Source organism: Notolepis coatsorum (assembly GCF_963971535.1).
Source record: "Notolepis coatsorum genome assembly, chromosome: 1".
Taxonomy (NCBI): domain Eukaryota; kingdom Metazoa; phylum Chordata; class Actinopteri; order Aulopiformes; family Paralepididae; genus Notolepis; species Notolepis coatsorum.
Window position 1 is genome coordinate 306,881,397 of NC_140165.1, and position 25,000 is coordinate 306,906,396.

Here is a 25,000-nt window from a genome sequence, read left to right on the forward strand (position 1 = left end):
AATCCCAGAGCAGGTCCTTCATCAGCACACTCAAGCAGAAGGTGAGACATCTCTATTTCTCTGGGTGCTCAAATGTCCGTCTTACTGTCCTCCACCTACAGTAATCATGCACTCTTCCTAATATACTAACATGTCTCCAGGGGTGTAAAGTACTTGAGTAATTGTACTTTGTTACAATACTAAAGTACTGTTTTTTGGGGATTTGTACTTTACTCGAGTATTATTAGGTTTGTATACTTGTACTTTTACTCAATTACATTTCAGAGAAAAAAAACATACTTTTTACTCCTTACATTTAAAATGCAGACCTACAAAGTACAAATCTCGCAGGTCCAACTATTTTAATCAGTATATTTGTTTCCCTGGCCGAACTAACGTTAACGTTATTAATCCTGCGGCCGCATTTTATTTAAAAACAACCAATCGAATCCCCATCAATGGAAAATGAACCCGCCCATACCCATGCTGATTGGTCCTTGTGCAAAGACTAGAAATCTGGGATCTTTCATTAAACACCTGCTATCAGAAGAATGGACAGTCAGAGTGACAAGCTACAGAAGATGGCCACAAACGTTAGTACGAGTGATGAAGAGGACGAAATGGAACATTTCTTTGCCCCGGGAATAAAAAAAAGTGTTTACTTTTATTTTTTAGTACTTAAGTACATTTAAAAGTAGATACTTTTAACTTTTACTCAAGTGTGTTTTTAGCATGATAGTTTGACTTTTACTTGAGTACGATTTTGAGACGGTACCCATACTTTCACTTAAGTATAATTTCTGGGTACTTTTTACACCCCTGCATGTCTCTACTACTGTGCACTCGACACTGCAGCACTCAAGTTTCAACACTTTGATGAACATTGAACACATGAACAACTCAGCTGAAAGAGTTGTACCCTTCCTGTTGACTTGTCGTACATGACTTGTAAGTCGCTTTGGGTAAAAGCATCAGCTAAATTACTAAATGTAAATGTAAATGTATTTAATAGCCAATTTAGTAAAAAAGGACAATTGTTAGATAAATCTATTCAAGACGATTTATTACCTATAATCAGCATTAAAGCCAGGGGCGGACCTGGCTTTTTTCTTCATAGTTCTCTAACGTTAGTCTTTCTTTCCTCAACGTTCAATTCTATAAACACTTGACCGATACCCATCAATGCACAGCGCTCTAGCATGTTCTGACTGTGAACACCTAAAGCTGAGGCTCAGACCGACCGACCGTTTTAGATTTTTGGCTCATTTTCCCTTATGTTAGAATTTTTTTAATGTAAAAATAATGGTTGCAGATATAGAGGGGGCGCCAAAACTGCACGAAATTTTTTCTTTTATTTTATTTTTTTTTGCGCCCCCCTCTGCCTGTAGGAAGGTCCGCCCCTGATTAAAGCAGCTACCAGGAGAATATCAACCAAAATATATCATTGTCATATTTATTGTGATACCTTCCTATATATAAAGTAAAACAATGAGATTATTGCTGAAACAATTGGCAGCCTAGTTCTTATGATAAGACCACATTTCCCATGAACCTCGCCACTTCCCGTTTTGGCGCTTAGGGCAACTGTTTTGATGCGAGAGGAGAAGCTGAGAAGCCTTGCTTGCTTGATTTAATAAAACAAAACATTAAAACAAAACATTAACATTAACCTCTTAACAGGCGGGCACATTTTTCAGAAAACGCCTGAACATTGCATACCCAAAGTAATCTGCAATTTATTATACTTTATACTTATAGCACATGCATGAGTCTGGTCTCTTTTCAAAGGAAACATTCAGAATTTTCATCAACAATAGGAAGAATCACTCTGAGTGCTTTTTTTTTTATTTTTAAGTTAAGTTAAGTTTTTAAGTTGTTTTTACTGCCATTTGAATGATCTTGCAAACAGAGGCCTCTTACAGGTTCCAGCTGATAGGTATGGCCTGGAAAACAAAATGGGTCCATTTGCCTAAAGCCTTATCTAGTACCGGTCCAAAGTTGATAACAATAACCAAAAAGACTGCGGGGGGAACGGTAGGGATCGACGTGACCAGGAGGCTCCTCAGCACCGTCCTTCCGGGCCGGCTTCCCGTTTGGGAAAACGGCGTTCTGCACGCGGCAGGCGACGCTAGTGACTTCCCTGTTTGCCCCCCCCCCCCCAAAATATGATTTTGTTATTAAATAAAGGGTCCTAAAGGGACTGTTTTTTGTTACAAAACGTGTGTTGATTCACTATATATTTGGGGATACGGTGTGAACCCTCAGCTAGCACTTGGTCCAGGACTTATGTCTTTTCTCGTCATAAAAGACAGCGTTCTTCTTGCAGTAGTAAGAGTGAACTTTTGCCTTTTTTATTGTATGAAGGGGGTTGTGTGTGTTCATGTTCTACGTTTAACACATTGACGACCACGGTTTGCAGTGTAATATGGTTCTAGACGACCAGGGTTTGTCAACAAACCGATGTACTTTTGGATAGCTATATATATACTTTATAGTTGTTATGGTTTGACACCGACCCCAAACGCAAACGGCACAGAGAGAGTAGTTTCAGAGTTAGCCAAAAACTAAGTGTAACTGAGGGGTACAATTCCCTGACTGTATTGTTAGATATGGTATTTAATACCACTACCTCTTGTACTTTAACTTCTGGCCATCCAGTACATGATATAAGTATGATGAACACTTTCCCACCTGATGAAACGAATCCACACAAATGTACAAATCGAAGGTTTAATATATCAAAAGGTATATACAACGTTCACTTGTTTACACTTATGATTTGAAATATGCACTTGTATGGCAAATGAGTATTCGTAGGTAAATCAACATTGAATGTCCAATCTCTGGTTACGCAGGGAGTAAGTATACAACCTGGATATTTAGGAAACTATAGCGATGGTACTTAAATGATTATAGCTGGATACACTAAGGGGGGGGGGGTCCCGCTGGTTGTAAGACAGTAGGAGGGGAGGGTTAGAGAAGCCGCTGGCGGTATCCCATCTGGCCGACGGTTTCTTGGGAGAATTCAAAGTCTTGAACACGGTGCCCACAGAACCTCGGTCCGCAGACGAATACAGCTGGACCCTCTGGTGGACGGTAGCTGCCGGTCCACAACGGAGAGACGTGAGGCGACCTCACTGGTGTAGAGCGCCGTCTCACCTGGAGTCCTTTCCGGGGGGTAGTTCCAACACTCCGCAGTGTTGGCCGTTATCCATGGAATAATCAAAGCACCCAAAGCATAATCCAAGCCGTGGAAGGCTCGCCGTCGTCCGGGTAGAGTAATCCAATATACAGGTCCAGTCGCCCTGGCCCGGAGCTCCTCGGATGCAAGCACCACTAGGGGTCTGCCCAGCCTGGTTAAGCGTCCAGATAACGTCAGGAACGATGGGGGTACTGATAACTTTATAACTCTAACCGAACGATGCACCATACATAAATAGACTATTATTAGCTTAATAGAATACGTCCAACTCGACGGTATAGTGCCAAACTATGACTATTCAACTATTAATCCGCACGATATCTCAATGCCTATTTTGAGGCCAAGTAGGCCTTACTACACCACACGTGCGTCGTGGGTGAGGCTTCGCGTCTGTCACTCTGTTGGAGGGTAAAGAACTGGACTAAAAAGGAAAGTTCTACTTTACTTGCGCCATATATATATGCGCTATGAACAAATAGTACCACTCGTATTTCGCCAGACATATTCCTACGCGGAACCGGGGCTTGCCACGACATGTTGGGCGGCACGATTGAACTTGGACCTAGGGGTATGGCAACCTGGCGCCAGGTTCTCGTCCAATGGTAGAATGAAACTATTATGGGCTGTTTAGTAGACTAAAGGGATATTCAGTGCATATTGTACAAGGAATATACAGGGGATATCAAACGATATACAAACACTATTTAAATATATATATATAAATAAATATATATATTCGGTTTAATCTGATCCTTCACAACAGCCGCCCCCTAATTAGTCCCACCTAATTAGCTAAGCAGAGACAGATTAACCGCACTGTCTACCACTCAAGGTCCGCTGTAAGGGTCAGTCAACTCACAAAGTCATGGGGTCATGGTCATCATCGATAGTATCTGGGAGTCGGGGCAGTTCTATGAGCCTCGCCACGGGACGTGTGTAAGTGCGCCCTTGGACGAGTACTTCAGCTGCTCGGACCTTGCCATCGGCACCGGTGATCACTTTGCTTACGCGGCCAGCCGGCCACATAGCTCTGGGTAGTGACTGGTCAATAATCATGACGACTGTTCCTTCTGTCAAATTGTCTCTCTCTTTTACCCACTTCTGGCGGGTCTGTAGAGACGGTAGGTAGTGGAGTAGGAAGCTGCTCCCAAACTTGTCAGCTAGTACTTGACTGTACCTCCACATTCTTCGGCCGTTCGCTTCTTCAGGCCTGTACATTGTCTGGGGTAGCGCGGGGTCCAGCCGCCCCATTAGGAGTGTGTTGGGGGTGACTGGGTCGACATCTGCTACATCACTGGAGACGTAACCGAGGGTCTTTGAGTTCAATACTCCCTCGATCTCCGTGAGGACTCTCTCTGCTCCTGCGTGGTGTACATCCTCGTCGTATTTCTTTATGATCAGCTCTGTGACCTTGTGTCGGCTGTTCAAGACGATCGGGTACTTAATATCATCCGGTAGATCGGGGGCTCTCCGCAGGCGACCACCCACTCTGATGAGATTATGGGCGTCACTCTCTGGTGCCAGGTGGAGCTGTCTGCTGTCTGATGGGACGGGGTTTCCTCCCTGTAGACAGTCTAGCTCATCGGGGAACGAGTCTATCTGGGCTCGTTGTAGTAGAAGAAGTTCTGCTTCTTCGTAGTCAGCTGCTGACATGTCGGTGGTGGACTGAATCTCTGGGTGGTGCCGCAGGAATGTTCTTTGCTGCGCACTCGCTAGGGTAATGCAGTCATCTATGTTGGGGTCTGTGGAGGCGACTGTGCTCAGTCCACAGAACATAGGTTTCTTGTTCTCAGCCTCCTCGTTACTTGCTTCCCGTGGGGTGGGCGTAGGCCACTCTCCTTCCGGGAGCTTGAGGAATTCTGGTCCGTCACTGTAGATGTTGCGACGGGTTAGGTCATCCAGAGACATTCCCCGGGTGATGACGTCAGCTGGGTTGTGTTTGGTGTCCACATACCGCCAGCTCGCTGCTTCTGTTAACTCTTGAATCTCGGTGACTCTGACTCCCACGAAGATTTTGTATCTGCATGAATCAGACTTGATCCATGTGAGTACTGTCGTGGAATCTGACCACAAGATTGTTCTGTGCACCGGAATGGTGAGTTCACGTTGGATTAACGTGGCTAGATGCGCTCCTGCTAGGGCTGCGCAGAGCTCTAGACGTGGGATAGATTGTTGCTTGTGTGGGGCTATTCTTGAGCGGGCCAGGATGAAAGCAGTGTGTATCTTTCCTCCCTTCTCTTGGGCACGCAAGTAGGCCACCGATCCGTAGGCTACTTCGGAGGCGTCGCTGAAGACGTGTAGATCAATCTCGCATGTCTCTGGCCTCACTGTGGATGGGAAGTAGCTGCGGCGTATATTGACGCCTGGGAGTGAGCGGAGTTCCGTCTCCCACTCTCTCCATGTTGAGGCAAGGTGTGCGGGTATTGGGTCGTCCCAGCCCTGGTCCTTGTCCCATAGTGCTCGTACAATCATCTTTGCCCTGGTGGTGTAAGGTAGAATACATCCCAACGGGTCATATTGTCTGGCGAGTGTTCTGTACACACTCCGTCTGGTGGTCGGTATCGCCGTCGACCTTCCCTGCTCTGGAGCCAAGGGTTTGTGTCTATAGTGGAGCGAGTCTGTTTTGAAGCGCCAGACTAGTCCTAGTGTCATTTCTTGAGCTTCTCCTGGGATGGTCGCCATCCAGGTCTCGCTGCTGGCAGCCTTGTCCGCGGGGGAGAGGCTGCGCAATACGTGCGGGTCACTGCTGGCCCACTGCCTGAGATCAAAGCCGCCTTTGATCAGGGAGGCGCGTAACTTGATTAGGAGAGCCTCGGCTTCTTCTTGAGTCGAAACACTTTGTAAACAGTTGTCCACGTAGAAACTGTTCTTCACACTGTGTTGGACCTCTTCATCTGCTGTTGGGTCCTCTGCGACGTGTTTCTGTAGTGCAAATGTAGCACAGCATGGGCTGCATCTGGTTCCGAAGGGGAGTACTTCCCACTGGTAGATGGCTGGGTTCTCATCTCCGATCCTCTCTCTCCATAGGAACCGCAGCAGAGGCTTGTCCTCCTCTACTAGTCTCACCTGCAAGAACATCCCTTTGATATCCCCGCTGATAGCCACCTTGTCCTGGCGGAAGCGCAGTAGCACGCCTAGTAGGGAGGGGCTGAGTGTGGGGCCGGGCAAGAGCTCTTTATTCAGATTTTGGGATCCGATCTGGTAGCTGCAGTTAAACACAATGCGATCCTTGCCGTTGTGATGGACCTTGTGATGCGGCACGTACCATGATTCGGTCGTCTGATCGGCCTCTTTAATGTCAATCTTTGTTACGTGTCCCGCTGTGATTAGCTTCTCAATCTCAGCGCGGTACACACTCTCTTGAGCGGGGTCTTTGGCTAGGCGCCGCTCCGTGTTCAATAGATAGCGCTCCGTGGCGTCTTTCTTTGCGTGAAAGGTGGGCATTCCCTCTCGCCTCAGGAGTGGAGTTGCGTATCTCATCACTCCGCCGACTGTGACTCTCTTTGTCCCCTGCTCGAGTAGGTTGATGGCGTAAATGTCTTCTTTAGAACGAATGTCTTTCTTTTCGTTCTTAAAGGGCATTGTCTCTAGTGTCCATAGCCTCTCGACATGCTGCAGGAGAGTGGTGTCTTCTTCTGTCACTCTGGAGTGGAGGCAGCTAGTGGCTGCTGTTCGGTTGAGAGATTTAGCGAGGGGGCCTTGTAGTGTCCATCCTAGGCGGGTCTCGACTGCTGCAGGACAGCCTCGGGGTCCTGTATGGACCCGGTCAATCGGGACTATGAGTTCTGCATGGTCGGAGCCTATCAGCAGGGTCGGGGTAGCGCCGTCTATGAGCGGGATAGGTAATTGGCGCAGGTGCACATATTTATCCATCAACTTGGCGACAGGGTAGGTGTACTGCGATAGTCCTATTTCTTGGCTGGTGAAAGCATTTGTAATCTTGTACCGTCGCTCTGGCTGCCCGTTTGCTGCGATAGTGAAGGAGACATTCTCGCCCTTTATCGTCTTTAAATCTCTTCTTATTGTCCGAATCGTCATTTCGTTCTTGCTCCCCCGCAGTCCCAGCTGGGCCGCAGCGGACGCGAGCAGAAGGGTCTTCTCTGACCCGTCATCAAGGACGGCGTAAGTGTCCATGACTTTATCTTGGTAGCTCAATGTCACACGGACTACCTTTAAGAGCACTTGGGCGCCGCTGCTGCTGGCGGGGTCAATGTACATGACACTTGCCTTGGTGCCGCGCGATGGTGCAGGTGGAGGCTGTCTTCTGTTACTGTCGTGTAGTATATCTAGATGGGCTCCATCGCACCGACTGCACCTTTTCTTTAGGCGGCATTCGGCTGCCATGTGTGGCCGCGCACATCGGTAACAGCGCCTGTTGGACTTTATCCATTGACTCACTTCTTCTGCATTCATCTTTGTGAATAGGTCACATTGTGACAGCCAGTGTTCTTTCTCACAGTAGGGACACGCTATCTTCCACTTCTCTTTTCTCGAGGGGGTGCTGTGACTCTTACTGCTCGGTACTGACTCTGATTGGTGCATGACAGTCACCGATCTTCTTCCATCATTTATTCTCCTGGGTCCCTCTCTGGAGCTTGGCGTGCTCCGCCCGAATGTATCCAGTCGTAAGCTGCTGACTTCTCTCGCCAGGAAGTCGGCTAGATCAAGGAGGGATGGCTCGGGGCCGTTGGGATCCCGGTAGTCTCTCTGCCGCCTAAAGCGCTCCTGTCTTGCGGGTGGCAGCTTCTCCAAAATCCTCTCGACGTTAGAGTTGGCGTATAGCTCATGCATGCCCTTTTCCCGTTGCGCTCCCAGCATCCCTACCAGGGACTGCACTTTGATTGACAGGTCGTCTAATGAGCGATTGTCTGTGGCTGGGGGTAGGCGATCAATATGCCTTATCTCTTGGATTACGTAATCCCATATACCTCCATATCTCTGGTCCAGCGCCGCTAGGGCCGCTGTGTATGGTGTCGAAGAGGTGGCATAGGCTAGCGCTATATTGTGCGCTCGCGGTACTTTCAGGTGCTTCAGTAATATTGCATACTTGTGGCGTTCATCAGCGACATCCACCATCATTGTCTCTAAGCACATCCGGAGCTCCGTGTACTGTGCTCGACTCTCATAGGCGAAGTCTGGAAATGACGGCGTGGCAATGTATGACGCCGTGGATGGCTGATACATCGGCGAGCGTTGGGGGAGAGACCTCCTGGGCGAGTCCCCTCTTGCGCCTTGCTGTGGGCTGGTACTGACAGGGTACCATGGCCCGCTGGTCCAGGTGCTATTCCTCGGGGCTGGTCGTGCGTCGTGCTCACCCGCGAATAGAGTCGGGGGTCTGTAGCGCAGCGCCGCGGGGGTATAGCCTGGACTGTACTGGACCTCCTGGTCCGGTGGAGTACTGTGCTGTCGTCGGGCTTGGTTCTCCTCCTCTCCCTCTTCTTCCTCTATCAGATCTTCCAGATCCTGTAATTGTTTATTTAGCTTCTCCGCAGTGTATGCCGCTCCTTCCTTGTAGCTGGGTCTCGCTTGGACCGGTCTGGGAAGGGGGTCTGCGGGGGGTCTAGGCTCGGTCTGTTGGTCAAGTTCAGCGTCGCTTGCTCGTTGAGGAGACGCTGCCCTTGACTGTTGTCTCAACGAGTTCCTTGAACCCCTGGCGGAGGGAGAGGGTGTTGCCTTGCGGATCAGCTGCTCCATTAGCTGCGCTTGTAACTTGTCGCGCTCGACTTCGCGCTTGGTGAGATCTGCTTCTCTTTGGGCACCGGCAGCGGCGCGCTGGGCGTCGGCCCGGTCTCTTGCCATATTCTCTTCTGTCTGAAGGCGTCTCATCTCCAGGCGTGTGCGCTCTTCTTCGCTCCGTTGTTGTGCTTGGAGACGGTCGCGTTCACCCTGAAGTCGATCGCGTTCGGTAGAGGCTGTCAGGCTGACGAGGAACGCCTGTTGTAGCATCCTCTCCGCTTCGCTGGGGGAAGGCGGTTGTGGAGGTGAGCCGCTCCTGCGTGAGCCGCTCCTGGGGGTACTCGTTGGGGAGTCCTGGAGCTCTATTTCCTCTGCGCTCTCCTCCTCTTCTTCCGTGCAGAGTTCTCTCTCTGTAGGGTTGTCTTCCTCCCGGTGCTGGTCGGGGACTACTTCTTGGGTAGTGGCGGGGGGTAAAGGCATGTCCGCTCCCTCCTGGTCCCCACCGTGAGCTTGGTCAGTTACATTAGGACCTACTAGGGCCTCTGTGGTCGGGGAAACCTGGTCGTTAAGGTCAGACATAATTTTACTTTCTACTTTTACCGCGTTTACCGTTTGTCGAAGGCTAGGTAGTTGACTGACAGTGTAAGCCTCTAAGTACTGAGGTGTCTGTCGTCTGCGCCGCGGGCGTTCTAGGTTAGGAGGACCGTTTCGTGGAGTGTTCATCATAGGCCATTTCAATATTAATAACACTATATTAATATTACACTAGTTACCCTCCGGCTCGAAGGACCAATTGTAACTGAGGGGTACAATTCCCTGACTGTATTGTTAGATATGGTATTTAATACCACTACCTCTTGTACTTTAACTTCTGGCCATCCAGTACATGATATAAGTATGATGAACACTTTCCCACCTGATGAAACGAATCCACACAAATGTACAAATCGAAGGTTTAATATAGCAAAAGGTATATACGACGTTCACTTGTTTACACTTATGATTTGAAATATGCACTTGTATGGCAAATGAGTATTCGTAGGTAAATCAACATTGAATGTCCAATCTCTGGTTACGCAGGGAGTAAGTATACAACCTGGATATTTAGGAAACTATAGCGATGGTACTTAAATGATTATAGCTGGATACACTAAGGGGGGGGGGGGGTCCCGCTGGTTGTAAGACAGTAGGAGGGGAGGGTTAGAGAAGCCGCTGGCGGTATCCCATCTGGCCGACGGTTTCTTGGGAGAATTCAAAGTCTTGAACACGGTGCCCACAGAACCTCGGTCCGCAGACGAATACAGCTGGACCCTCTGGTGGACGGTAGCTGCCGGTCCACAACGGAGAGACGTGAGGCGACCTCACTGGTGTAGAGCGCCGTCTCACCTGGAGTCCTCTCCGGGGGGTAGTTCCAACACTCCGCAGTGTTGGCCGTTATCCATGGAATAATCAAAGCACCCAAAGCATAATCCAAGCCGTGGAAGGCTCGCCGTCGTCCGGGTAGAGTAATCCAATATACAGGTCCAGTCGCCCTGGCCCGGAGCTCCTCGGATGCAAGCACCACTAGGGGTCTGCCCAGCCTGGTTAAGCGTCCAGATAACGTCAGGAACGATGGGGGTACTGATAACTTTATAACTCTAACCGAACGATGCACCATACATAAATAGACTATTATTAGCTTAATAGAATACGTCCAACTCGACGGTATAGTGCCAAACTATGACTATTCAACTATTAATCCGCACGATATCTCAATGCCTATTTTGAGGCCAAGTAGGCCTTACTACACCACACGTGCGTCGTGGGTGAGGCTTCGCGTCTGTCACTCTGTTGGAGGGTAAAGAACTGGACTAAAAAGGAAAGTTCTACTTTACTTGCGCCATATATATATGCGCTATGAACAAATAGTACCACTCGTATTTCGCCAGACATATTCCTACGCCTAACCGGGGCTTGCCACGACATGTTGGGCGGCACGATTGAACTTGGACCTAGGGGTATGGCAACCTGGCGCCAGGTTCTCGTCCAATGGTAGAATGAAACTATTATGGGCTGTTTAGTAGACTAAAGGGATATTCAGTGCATATTGTACAAGGAATATACAGGGGATATCAAATGATATACAAACACTATTTAAATATATATATATAAATAAATATATATATTCTGTTTAATCTGATCCTTCACAACACTAGGGCTTGTTTATTTTACAGAGTAACAGAAAGAACTTGGTTGAGAACAGAAACAAACTGGGAAACAAGCATGTGAGGAATGTTGCTGCTCTGCAGCTTCTCCCGGGGGGGTTACGTTTGAGGAATATGTCCGTGATGTCAGAGCCGCTCTGCAGAATCCTCCCGGCAGTACTCCGAGGTGGTAGCGGAACAGGGAGAGAGAGAGAGCGGGTTAGCTCAGTGAACAGTTGGGAACAGACAGGTGACAGGTGAAGTGACTTGTCCCAAAACAGATAATCCAAGTGACAGAATCTTCGGTGTGAGACACACAGTGAGCAATGTCCAAACAATACTGAATCCCAATGAATATCCAAAACAGGCAAAAAGGGTGAGAGACAGTCTGAACGAAAAACAGGATCTCTTCAGTGTTTACACACACGAAAAATGATTGAGTCCAAAGACTGTCTTGCAAAAACTCACCAGAGCGCTGTGCGTGAAGCGAGCAGATCATACAGGGCGAGCGCTTCGTAACGGGGAACGGGTTGTCCAAACGGAATACTCCTCGAGAGTCCTGGGAGGCAAAGCACAGGGAAAAGCAGGCGACGGAAGGAACGGCAAATGCAGAGAATATATCAGAACGATCCAACAACACTAAATGGGGAATCGGGGTATATAAAGCAAAAGGGATGCTTAATGACAAGCTGTGACAGCTGCGGGATGAGATTGACAAGCGTGTGGTTGGGGGAGCACCAATCAAACGGCATCTACAGGAAGAAGCGTGTGAAGAGGAGAATGCAATTAATTAACCGAAATCTTAAAGGAACAGAGCGAGTAGGTGAGCAACGGACAAATCATCACAGTACTTTAAGAAGCCCGTGGTGGGGAAAGAACCAAACCTCACAATAGTATTGCTATCTGTCCATTCTCATTGTCACTTGAGTGCATAAACCGTGCCTTCATAATGGCTTAAAGAAAATAAAAATCCATCGGTTGGTTGTCATTTTATAGCGTCGTGAATATTAGCTTTATCGCAGTTTTCGTCTCGTCTTTTTTCTGGGAAGCTATTTATAGGGCTAAAGGCTAGTCACGTTATATCGAACGCCATTTCTGTTGTATATATACGAATGAAATAAAACAAACTGCTTAGCATCCGGACTATTACAGATCATCTATGGATGAAATGGGGGCGGCGGGGGACGCCGATTAGTATTATTGATTAGCAATACAGTGTGCGTTCAAGTAGCCACATTCAATGATCGATCGCTTGCATTTTACAACAATGTCCAATCCGGCTGTAATTTGGGGGAAGTGTGTCCTACCGTCAGCCCATGTGATCGCCGGCAGCATTTCCCCATTATTCATCTGCATCTGGTAGATCGATATGTCCATTGGCTGATCATAAATCCCATTATTCCAGGCTGAAATCTGCGTTCCGAAACGTGATCAAAGATGGAGGATGTTCGGCTGGGATCCAGGCTCATAGTAAAAAAAAAATCCCATTCGGCCTCAATGATACTGCAGTGGAGCGATGGCGCCCCTAAGAGGATTTGGCCGGTATTGCATGTTGCGGAAATCAAATATGCAGGTAGGTCCCCAGAGTCGATCGGGGACGTTAATACGGTTATTAATATGGAATAAAACAATAACAACTCGCCACGAGTTAACTCGTGACTCTGGTCCACAACGGGTGGAATCGAAACACGAGTTAACTCGTGGACGGTCCTTAATTTGGTAAACGTGGCATTGAGTCCACAACTGGGTTGAGTGTTAGCCTGCAGAAGTTTTTTATTACATATATAGCTATTGTACCAAGGTCCTAACTGGTGTCATGGCGCTGCTTTGTTGTCATATGGGGTGAACTGATAAACCCCTCCCCCTTTACTGATTAGCCAGGGGGGTGGGCCTCCTGCCTGTCAGTCTCCCTGTCGGGCTGTGGGGTCAGCGTGTCACAGGGAGGGGGAAGGGGGGGGGGGGGGGGTTCCCTGGTTCCACTCCATATTAGGATGGGTGGGTCACGGGATTTCCCCGGTCATGGAATACGTCACTAGGCGCGTTTTCTATTGGCCATGAGACATCCGTGAGTTTTCAAGCTCTGTGCTGCAGACCGCTGTCATTGTCAAAGTTGGATGATGCGATGCATTCGAAAACTGTTTGTTTTCTGCTCTGCTCTCTATTAAAGTATGTATTGGGCCTTGGCTCAATTATTACATATATCTTTTTCAATTGTTACTCACATAGAGGTCTCTCTGGGGGATTTTCTGTCTTCCCCTCTTGTGTAAAGAGCAGAATTGACAGGGTTTACCCTCAGACACGTCATATGAGACCCGTGTCTGTTGTTACAGGCTGGGCTACAGCTCCGCCTTGTGGGCGTGCTGGGCCGGTGCCTGTATGATATGACGTGTCTCACTTCCTGGGGAAGGTGTGGTTTGTTTACTTGTTGCTTGGCAATACACGGCATTAAGAACCAGCGCGACTCGACTCTTTTATTGTACAGCTACACTTACAAACATGGTGTCAGAAGTGGGATTAGGAGGACCCAAAGAGGATTTATATACGGCCCGAAACAGCTGTTTGCAATAACAGCGGACGTTTATGTGTTGTTTGGGTGAGAGTTTGTGGCGACAATGGCATCCAGCATTCCGCCTCCGGAGCCAATGAAGATGACGGGAGACATTCACGGCAACTGGGTGAGCTTTCAAGCAGAGTTCGAGGACTATCTGCTTGCGACCGGGCTCAGCGAGAAGGAAAAGCCAGTACAGGCGGCGGCGCTCAGACGGTTAATGGGGAATGACTGTCGTCATATTTACAAACACAACCTGGGACTCACCGTGGCGCAACAAAAAGATGTGGGGGCTATTCTGACAGCACTGCAGCAATACTTCACACCGGCTAAGAACGTGATATTCGAGAGGTACGTTTTTGGCAACTTGAAACAGGAGGATGGAGAGCTGTTTGATGCTTTTGTTACAAGACTGAGAGAAAAGGCTGCCTCTTGTGAATATGGAGCTATTAAAGATGAACTCATAAGAGACAGTATTGTCCTACGGATAACTGATGAGGGCGCTAGACGGCGCTTATTAAGAGAAAAGGACCTTAAATTGGATCAGGCCATCAGTATTTGTCGAGCAGCTGAGGTCATGGACAGTAGGTTAAAGACCATGTCTCTGGGCAGCGGCAGCTCCGGGCCTGGGGACAGCGTTAACGCCACACAAGGGCAGCGATATGGACGGAGGCCTGCCAGCAGGCCATCCGAGGCCAACACATCGGCACAGCCACAGAACATGAGAGACACTGGTGAATGCAAGTACTGTGGCACACGGCACAAACGTGGGCGTGACCAGTGCCCCGCCTTTGGTAAATCATGCCGTTCATGTGGCACGGCTAACCATTTTGCAAAAGTTTGCATGAAAAGAGGCCAGCAGGCTCGCCAGTTAAATGCTGTGGATGACCCATGGCCAGGGGAACGGGAGGACAGCGACCGGGAGGAGAGAGACGTGTACACAGTAGAGAGCGTGGGGGCTGTGAACACTCAAGGTAAAAAGTGGTTTGTCAACCTACCACTGCAAAAAGGCCTCCAAAGGTGCCAGCTCGACTCGGGAGCCACATGCAATGTGATGAGCATCAAGGACAAGTCAAGACTGGCACCTAGAACACCCCTTCAGAAGAGCTTCATCAAACTGAAACTTTACAACAGTGAGTGGATGAGCTCGTTGGGGGTGTACAGCACACAATGCGTCATTAGGGGTAAGACGCACAGACTGGACTTTGAAGTCGTACATACTGGCCAGAGGCCCTTGCTTTCGGGGGAGACATGTGAGAGGCTTGGTCTGATACGCTTCACCATTCCTGAGGAGCTGAATAAAGTGGAGCACTGCAGGAAGGTGTCACTGACCAAAGAGTGGCTCGTCAGCACCTACCATGATGTGTTCACCAGCCCTGTTGAGTCTCTGCCCGGTGATATTCACTTTGAGCTGGACAGCACGGTGGCGCCGGTGCAGTGTGCTCCCAGGAACGTTCCAGTGGCCCTGAAGGCAGCTGTTAAAGCACAGCTGGATAAATATGAAGAAGATGGGCACTTGACCACAGTCACTCGACCCACGGACTGGATTAGCAATCTGGTCATAGTGAAAAGGCCAGACAAATTGAGACTGTGTATAGACCCAAAGCCCCTTAACCGAGCTCTGAAACGGTCCCATTACCTGATGCCCACTTTGGATGACGTGCTGTATAAGCTGCCAAAGGCACGTATATTCACGCTGGTGGATGCACGGGATGCATTTTTACAGTGCCGTTTGGACGAAGAGAGCAGCCTGATGACAACGTTCTGGACACCGTGGGGTAGGAAACGTTGGCTAAAACTCCCTTTCGGTGTGTCAGTGGCTCCAGAGCTGTACCAAAGAAAGCAGCATGAGCTGCTGGCTGGCTTGACGGGGATTGAGCCCATAGCTGATGATATCCTCATAGTGGGCTGTGGGGACACAGAGGATGAGGCCAACCACGACCATGACACGAACCTCGTCGCTCTGATGGACAGATGCAGAGAGGTAAAGCTGAGACTGGGCCTGAAAAAGCTGCAGTTTCGACTGAAGGAGGTCCGCTTCCACGGCCACATACTGTCCGCAGAGGGCCTCAAGGTTGACCCTGACAAGGTCAGGGCGGTTCTGGACATGCCAAACCCCACAGACGCAAAAGGGGTCCAGCGATGTGTTGGGTTTGTGAACTACCTGTCGAGATTCATGCCACGCTTGTCAGCGGTATGTGAGCCTCTGAGGAGACTGCTCGACAAAGATGTGATGTGGCACTGGCTGCCCAAACATGAGGCTGCCATGAAGGAAATCAAGGCTCTGATCACGGCGGTGCCAGTCCTAAGGTACTATGACGTCCACAAGCCGGTCACCGTACAGAGCGACTCCAGTCAGACGGGTCTGGGCTGCTGCTTGCTTCAGGGGGGACAGCCTGTCGCATTTGCCTCTCGTGCATTGACCCAAACGGAGCAAAATTATGCACAAATAGAAAAGGAGTGTCTAAGCATCGTATTCGCCTGTCAACGCTTCCACTACTACCTATATGGGAGGGGTGATGTGACTGCAGAGACCGACCACCGCCCGTTGGTGTCCATCTTCACTAAGCCTCTCCTCAGTGCGCCAAAGCGCCTTCAGAGCATGCTCCTCACACTGCAGAACTACTCCCTGGCGGTGGTGTACAAGCCAGGCCCCGAAATGTACATAAGTGACACACTCAGCAGAGCCACCACCCCACCACAGAGAACAGATACACTGTACAGACGGGAAATGGTCTGCAGCATGCGGCAGGAGCAGTGGGACACGGCCGCCATTCGGCAGGCGGACTATCTGAACGTCAGCAGCCAACGTCTGGCACAGATTCGAACACACACTGAGGAGGATGTGTGTCTGCAAACACTCAAGTCAGTCGTGCTGAAGGGATGGCCAGACCACAGAGAGGAGACCCCTTTAGCCGTCCGGGACTATTGGGCCATCAGGGACGAGATAAGTGCACAGGATGGCGTGCTCTACAGGAGTCAGCGCATCATAATTCCGAAAGCTATGCGTCCGGAAATGCTGAGACGGATCCACTACAACCATGTGGGGGCCGAGGCGTGCTACAGACAGGCTCGTGATACATTGTACTGGCCCGGTATGCAAGGGGAAGTCAAAGATTACGTACAGCAGTGCTCCGTGTGCAATGAGTATGCACACGAACAACAGAAAGAGACTATGATGTCACACCCGCTCCCCACACGGCCCTGGCAGCTGGTAAGCATGGACCTGTACAGCTATGCAGCACAGAACTTTCTTCTGGTGGTGGACCACTATTCGGACTTCTGGGAGGTCGACTTGCTCCCTGACCTGTCAGCGGACACCACGATCCGACGATGCAAGGCACAGTTTGCTCGCCACGGGGTCCCAGACAGGGCCATTTCTGATGGTGGCGGCCAGTTTGCCGGTGGGGAGTTCCGGGCGTTTGCGAGGGAGTGGGGCTTTGAGCACGTTATGTCCTCACCGAGGCACCCGAAGGCTAACGGCAAAGCGGAGTCGGCGGTAAAGATTGTGAAGAGCCTGTGCAGAAAGGCAGACCGGGCCAGAGAGGACCCCTGGAAGGCCATTTTACATTGGAGAAACACACCCACTGAGGGTATGCAGTGCAGCCCTGCACAGCGGCTTATGTCGCGGAGACTGAGAACCCTTCTCCCTGTGGCCGACCAGCTGCTGGTACCTCAGGTCGTCACAGGGGTCCCGGACAAGCTGAGAGTGAAACATCAGGCAGCGAAGTTGATGTATGACCGATCGGCGAAGGATCTGCCGGAGCTGAACGTCGGCCAGCCCATACGGATGAAGCCACTCCCGGGTGACAGGACGGGCCGATGGAGAAGAGGCGTGTGCCTGCAGCAGTTGGGACTCCGGTCCTATCTGGTCGACGTGGAGGGAACTGCGTATCGCCGCAACAGGGTTGATCTCCGACCAGCAGAAGCGGCCCCTCCCCAGCCGTCAGTTCACCCAGAATTGGCCCCAGAACAGCCTGCGAGGGGGGGAAGCACCGAAGAGGTCGTCAGCGGTCCTGAGGAGTCTCCAAAGTCATCAGCCCCGAGGTCGACGCCGTCTTCCCCGCAGACTGGTAACACACCAGGCCGTGAGTTACAGGCCCGGGCCTTCTCCCGGAGCGGGAGGCCGTTACGGCCTCCGGACAGACTTAACCTCTAGGTCGCACACAAACTGAGACTGTCTCACACGCACACATGCACACACACACACACACACACACACACACACACACACACACACACACACACACACACACACATAGTCACGCTCGCACCCCAGCACACAAGGACTGTGCACATGCGTATGGACTGTAAGATATAAAAAAAAAAAAAAAGGGAATGGGAATGTGGGAAAATTGTGATTCTGTGTTTAATTGTGGTTGTTATTGATGAGGTGTTTTGATACTACTTAGGTCTGCACGGATTGATGTTGTTACTTACTAAAGGAAGGGAGATGTTACAGGCTGGGCTACAGCTCCGCCTTGTGGGCGTGCTGGGCCGGTGCCTGTATGATATGACGTGTCTCACTTCCTGGGGAAGGTGTGGTTTGTTTACTTGTTGCTTGGCAATACACGGCATTAAGAACCAGCGCGACTCGACTCTTTTATTGTACAGCTACACTTACAAACATCTGTGTCTTATAGACCGGCTTCCTGCTGCTCGTCCCAGACAGCATGGAGGGAAAGTTGTCTGGTGTTTCTTATTAGAATTCACCATTGACGTGTTTCGGGTTCTCGACGTGTTCCCTGGGTGCTTTCAATGTGGAACCACGTATAGAAACAGCGTTTTTTATGCGGGCGGCTGGGAAGGAGATTTTATCTCTACCGAGCGCCAGTGCACTAGGTTAGACTCGACGGCTCACGCGCATCTCCGGGGGGAGATGACGGAGTAGATCAAAACATTGGCGGAGGGGTCTCACGCCCATGAGGTAGGCCACCAGGAGCAGTGCATTCGCGTACTGACCGTCTTGGTGGCACCCTCTGTGATGTTTTGGATCAACACGTGTACCTACCCCCCTCTTAGGACTGGGGATGGTGGCGTGACTAGGACGCAGGACTGGTTCTGGTCGCGCCGGACCAGGTCAGTTAACCCGTTGTCCGCCAGGGCGCAGAGCAGTTCTGCTACCCTGAAGGACTTTGTGCTTTTCCGGGGGGAAAATGCTGGGTCGGGCCGGGCGTCGCAGGGATTGATGTTGTGGATGTGTGTGTCATATGTATGCCACTACGAGTTGCCCTTAACAGTGGCGTGCTTGGTCCATACTGTGTTGTACCTTGCGCTGTGTTAGGGGGCCTGGTCCTTCTCCATTTGTTTCACCCCTCCCCCCTGCTAGGCGGGGATGGGAGGGGGCTGTCGGGGAGGTTGCTGTCAACTCCTCTAGACATCCCTGTATAGGTCCCGGTCCGCCAGGCCCAGGTCCGAACTCGTTCTCGTCGACCTGTTGGCCTGGGTTAACCCTTTGAAAACTGAAACACTTGTACTGCTTGTATAGCCTGTGTATAAGCGCAGTTATGTTTCTGAGTTTTCTTTGTGGGTTAAGGGAACAACCGCCTCCTGTTAAACTAAACATAGGGGGGTGGTTGGTTCTCCGGTGTGTTGGTAGCAGAGTCGACTCTCGGGTTGAGGCCGGGCTTGACCCCGTCTGCCTGAGAGTATGCCCCGCATCTTTCATGACGTCTGCCAATTGTGTCAGCCTCTTCTTTAAACCTAGACCCGCTGGATTGGGGGGTCGGGTTTGTGGAGGTTATGACATGGTGCACAGCATACCGAACACCCCTTCCGCCGGGATACTGTTCTTGCAGTAGACCCTTTAGGCACCTGTCTAGTCCGCAGTGCTCCACGCACAGGTCGAGTTCTGCTCTTGGGGCCTGTTGCCTGGATTGAGGGACAACCTCCTTGGGGCCTCACCAGGCCCCTTTTTTCAGGGGGTCCTAGTCCTCAGGTTGTCCTAGGGCTGGGACCTCCTCCACGCTCCGCTGCTGCAGCCTTGCCACGGGGTTGGGGTCTTGACCTTCGACCCGTGATGTTGGGGGCTGTGACGTTTTTTTTTTTTTGCTTCCCGTCCGTTCCCTGGTGGCATGTGGGATGAACAAAGTTAAGTCCCACGGTCTGCTCACCCTGTGCGTTTGAGGTGCTAAACCCTCTTTGCACAGTCTGATCCGATCTCCCTCCCGTCCTCCACTAGGGAGGGCCGGGGGGCTCGGGTCCTCCCCAGTTCTGATGGTTGTAGGGGGCCTCAGCGAGTACATCTGTCGAGCTTTTCGCTCTGCTCAGCTCCTGTGTTCCAATAGAGCAGAGCGTAAAGTTATACGATCTATAACGTAAGGTTATCCTATAACCCTAGTTATATGAGTATAGCGAGCGCTCTGCTCTGACTCACTGAGGACCCCATGGTCTTCGCCGTCGGTGGTGAAAGACTTGGGAAGGAGCTGATTGTGTGGCTTATATAGGAGCGGATGTGGGTGTGGCCAGGCGGAGGTAAATAGGTGTGTACATGTGGAGAAAGTTTTTCATTGTTAGAATGGATAAAGGGATAGTTCCAATAGAGCAGAGCGCTCGCTATAACTAGGGTTATAGGATAACCTTACTTTTCTAATCGCTCCCCGGGAGTGTGGAATCATGGGTAATGGCTTGTCAGTAATCCTGAGTGTGACTGAGAGTCCTGGGCTAATGCACGATATTCATCAAGAGCAGAAGTGTGGCATTTGTATTGGTCAGACGTGAGAGACTCAGAATGACAAGTCCCTGAACGTAATCACCAGGACCGATAACCGATGTGATGGAGTGAAATGGGATTATCCCTGTAGAACAGAAGTAGAAATCGAGAAATACATCGTGGAATCTTAATTTGAAGATCATCGTATACTTATCTCCGAATCCCAGACTGAGAATCCTTACAGCTGTGAGCTATGCGTCCCACAGACGTTTGCTCTGGATCTAATCTCCTCTGATGCAGTCTCCTCCAAGGCGCGAGAGATATTTAAAGATATCTTTTAAGCGCAGGGATTCTCAACCTTTCTGCTGCCAAGGCACCCTGTGTTCAATAAAATATTCCAGGGCACCCCTACACATGATAAAGACTTTTCCGGTCCTGTCTTTTTTGCTACAATGATGACAAAAGTGCTTGCTTTCAAAATAATGTTTATTTAAGAAACCGGGAAACACATTTGTGTGTATATGCAGGCTATATAATGCATTATTAACAGGTGTTTCAGGTCTAAATGGCTTAGTACTGTTGACATTACACTGCTTGTAGTAGTAAATCAAATAGCATATTTCTTTAAATAAAATTACAGAAAATTATCTATCTAAGTGCTATCTGTTGCAGCTGCACACTTTTCCATAAAAATAGCATATTTGGATAAGTGTCACCATTTCACAAAAACTGAAAATCATGTATTTTTTTTTAAATACAGAAAAGGATCACTAAAGTGCTATCTGTTGCAGCTGCACTGTTCTCCGTAAAAATAGCATATTTGGATAAGTTTGACCATTTCTCAAAAACAGAAAACCATGTATTTTTTTTAAATACAGAAAAGGATCACCAAGTTACCATTTCTCAAAAAATATAAATAAATACAGAAAATTACATGGTGCGCCACTGGGGCGCCCCAAGTTCAAGTTCAAGTTCTTTAATAGTTGTCATACAGAAGTACAGAATACTTTCATACAAAATGCTTCTTACTGTTACGCTCCAGAGACTGTGCTAGACAAGATAGTATCAAATAACATAATAACATAATATAGCATGAATTTAGAAGAAGAAAATGAGGTCACAGTGTTCGGTATAGACATATGTACAATGTTCTGAGTTACCATATAATATACAATACACAATACTATGCAGTGTACTAATGTACAGGGGAGGGCTCATTCTCACCTAGTCCGACAATGTGGCACCTCGCCACTGGTCGGTGCGTTGTCTGTGTGGACGGGCCATTTGTGTGATATTAGTGATGGGAATTACGGCTCTTTGATGAGAGCCTTATCTTTTGGCTCAGTTCCTTTCCAAAGAGCAGGCTCATGGTTCTTTTTTGTTTTTGGGGGGGGGGGGGGGGGGGTACTTGGTTTATCAGTCTTTTTTATTTTTTTATCTACTTTTTTTCCCCATTTTCTATTTTTCTCCCTACCCCAATTTCGTATTGTCCAATTCTACCCTCCCCTGTCTCGAACGCTGTTAGGCCATGCCTCCCACAAGCCGGCTGCAATGTGGACGAAGCCTTGCATGACGTGTCCCCTCCGGTACTCGAGGAGGCAGCCGTCGCATCTTTTCACCTGCACAGCGCGATCTCTCAGCGTCGGGGGTCTGCGTGGGAGGGTCACGCCGCCCCCGTCGCTTCCTGATTCTACTGCGCAGGCGCACCAACCGACCTGTAGGAGTCGCTGTCCACAACGTCCGATCCCCACCCACCAGCTTCCCACCCCCTAATACTGCCAATTGTATTAGTATGAACGACCAGCCAAGCTGGTAGCAACGCCGAAAGCCTTCTGTAGTGTGGTAGTGAAAGCCTTCTGTAGTGTGGTAATGAAAGGGTTAACCTTCTGTAGTGTGGTAGTGAAAGGGTTAACCGTCTGTAGTGTGGTAGTGAAAGGGTTAACCTTCTGTAGTGTGGTAGTGAAAGGGTTAACCTTCTGCAGTGTGGTAGTGAAAGGGTTAACCTTATGTAGTGTGGTAGTGAAAGGGTTAACCGTCTATAGTGTGGTAGTGAAAGGGTTAACCTTCTGTAGTGTGGTAGTGGAAGGGTTAACCTTCTGTAGTGTGGTAATGAAAGGGTTGATCTTCTGTAGTGTGGTAGTGAAAGCCTTCTGTAGTGTGGTAATGAAAGGGTTAACCTTCTGTAGTGTGGTAATGAAAGGGTTGATCTTCTGTAGTGTGGTAGTGAAAGCCTTCTGTAGTGTGGTAATGAAAGGGTTAACCTTCTGTAGTGTGGTAGTGAAAGGGTTAACCTTCTGTAGTGTGGTAGTGAAAGGGTTAACATTCTGTAGTGTGGTAGTTAAAGGGTTAACCTTCTATAGTGTGGTAGCTAAAGGGTTAACCAGGAGAACCATGTAAACTGCAGGGGGCTTCGATCCGGTCCGAGCTCAGTGGATCCAGATCAGTCGGTTCATCCAACAGACTCAAGAGCTCTGACCACACAGGCTGACCACACAGTCTGACCACACAGTCTGACCACACAGTCTGACCACACAATTTGACTGCATCAATCTGACCGTATCAGTTTGCAGATGTTTCTCTCCCTACGTTCCTCTCATCCCTAAGTCTGGTTACTATTCCTCTCCTCTTTCATCTATAAACCTTTTTCTTTTCATCTCCTCTAGCATCCCTCGTCCCCCCTCCTCCCTCCCCCTCCTCCCTCCTCCCTTCACCTGTCATTGCCTCCTCTTTTCCTCCTCTGCCCCCCCCCCACACACTTATCCTCTTCATCCTCTTCATTCTTCTCTCTCTCTCTCTCTCTCTCTCTCTCTCTCTCTCTCTCTCTCTCTCTCTCTCTCTCTCTCTCTCTCTGTCTGTCTGTCCATCATGGTATCCTCCCACACACACACACACACACACACACACACACACACACACACACACACACACACACACACACACACACACACACACACACACACACACACATACACACACACACACCCATAAACAGGCACACACACACACCCACACACACACACACACACGCACACGCACACATATATATATATTCTGCTGTTGTGTTGAATGTAATGTGTTGGCAAGCAGCCCAAACCCTGTAATTACTATAACCCTCATCATCCTCTCCTTAACACCACTGTAGCTCACGCACACATTCTCCACAAACAACACACTATGATTTACCAGCAGCATAGAGCACACTATTTAAATGTTTATTTTTGTATACACACGCACATGGACACAGTCTCTCTCTCTCTGTACCCCACCCTCTCCCTCTCTCTGTACCCCCCCCTCTCTCTCTCTCTCTCTCTCTCTCTCTCTCTCTCTCTCTCTCTCTCTCTCTCTCTCTCTCTCTCTCTCTCTCTCTCTCTCTCTCTCTCTCTCTCTCTCTCTCTCTCTCCACTCTGAAAAAGACAACAGCACACAGTCTGTCAAACAGGTCTGACATGATACCAGTGTGTGTGTGTGTGTGTGTGTGTGTGTGTGTGTGTGTGTGTGTGTGTGTGTGTGTGTGTGTGTGTGTGTGTGTGGGCAGAATCATGCGTTACATATATATACTATAATGTGCTGCTGCTATAATGTACAGTATGCGTGGGCGTACAGTTCCTTCACAGCCGTATACATATTTCATAGTACGAGAATAACATGTTGCAGAGTTACACTGTATTGCATAATGTATGTGTGTGTGTGTGTGTGTGTGTGTGTGTGTGTGTGTGTGTGTGTGTGTGTGTGTGTGTGTGTGTGTGTGTGTGTGTGTGTGTGTGTGTGTGTGTGTGTGGTGATGGTGGGAGGTACAATTAGTCAAAACCATATTGAATCTCTGAAATGTTTTAATGTTATGTAATGTATGTATGATTTGATTGGTGGATTCGAATACAGCATTTATAATGTGTGTGTGTGTGTGTGTGTGTGTGTGGTTGCATGTCTGTGTGTGTGTGATTGCGTGTGCGTGTGTGTGTGTGTGCACGCGCGCGTGTGTGTGCATGCATGTGTCTCCTCTCTCCAGAGGCACTCCAAGACCAGGCTGAGCGGCCAGGCTGTGGAGAGGGAGGAGGACGTCCAGGAGAGACAGGACGGTCAGGAGGGATCAGGCAGGGAGGCTGGAGGACAGTTCAACAGGTGACCCTTAATCTAGTTCATTCAAATTTATTCATAAATTCTACCTTACTCCTGTAAAAATGAAAAAAATCTCGAAAGAAAACTCACCAAATTGCCTAAGATGTAAAATTAAAGAAGGGACATTTCTGCATATGTTCTGGCAATGTAGCAAATTGAAGCATTTCTGGAACAAGATCCACTTATTTACTAAATCTGTCATGGAGTTGGAATTTGAGTTATTACCATGTGTCTATCTATTAAATAATATAACAAACTGCCACTTAGACCAAAAGAAATGCAGACTGTTGGTATACATAACATATTTTGCAAAGAAATGTATACTTCTTCTATGGAAAAATGAAATCTCACCAACATTCAATATGTTCATAGAACAAATATCTCAGTTTCTTCCCTTAGAAAAGATAACGCTTGAAAAGCACAACCAGGGTCACTTATTTCAAGAACTTTGGAACCCACTCTATACTCAACTGGAAACTCATAATGTAGTCCTATAAATGTGTCATATCTAATATAACAGACGTGGAGTTTTAGCAGATTAGATTAGCTGATCTGTTGAGGCTCTTTGTCTGCGTATAAGTGCCTGGTTGCCTGCGCATGGCTGTCAAACCCTGCCCCCACGGGGTCGGGTCTGGGAAAGGGAG

General features: G+C 49.0%; 1 protein-coding gene across 1 annotated transcript in view; it reads left to right on the forward strand.

Annotated features, from left to right (window-relative positions):
* The window catches only part of LOC311225697 (1-phosphatidylinositol 4,5-bisphosphate phosphodiesterase eta-1-like), a gene marked incomplete at both ends in the record, with an annotated part of 154,140 nt that overhangs the window by 93,689 nt on the left and 35,451 nt on the right, over positions 1 to 25,000 (forward strand). Inside the window, 2 exons of the mRNA XM_084311094.1 lie at positions 9 to 41; positions 24,247 to 24,359. Of these exons, the coding sequence (XP_084167220.1) occupies positions 9 to 41; positions 24,247 to 24,359 (146 nt within the window). The remainder of the gene's footprint in view (positions 1 to 8; positions 42 to 24,246; positions 24,360 to 25,000) is intronic.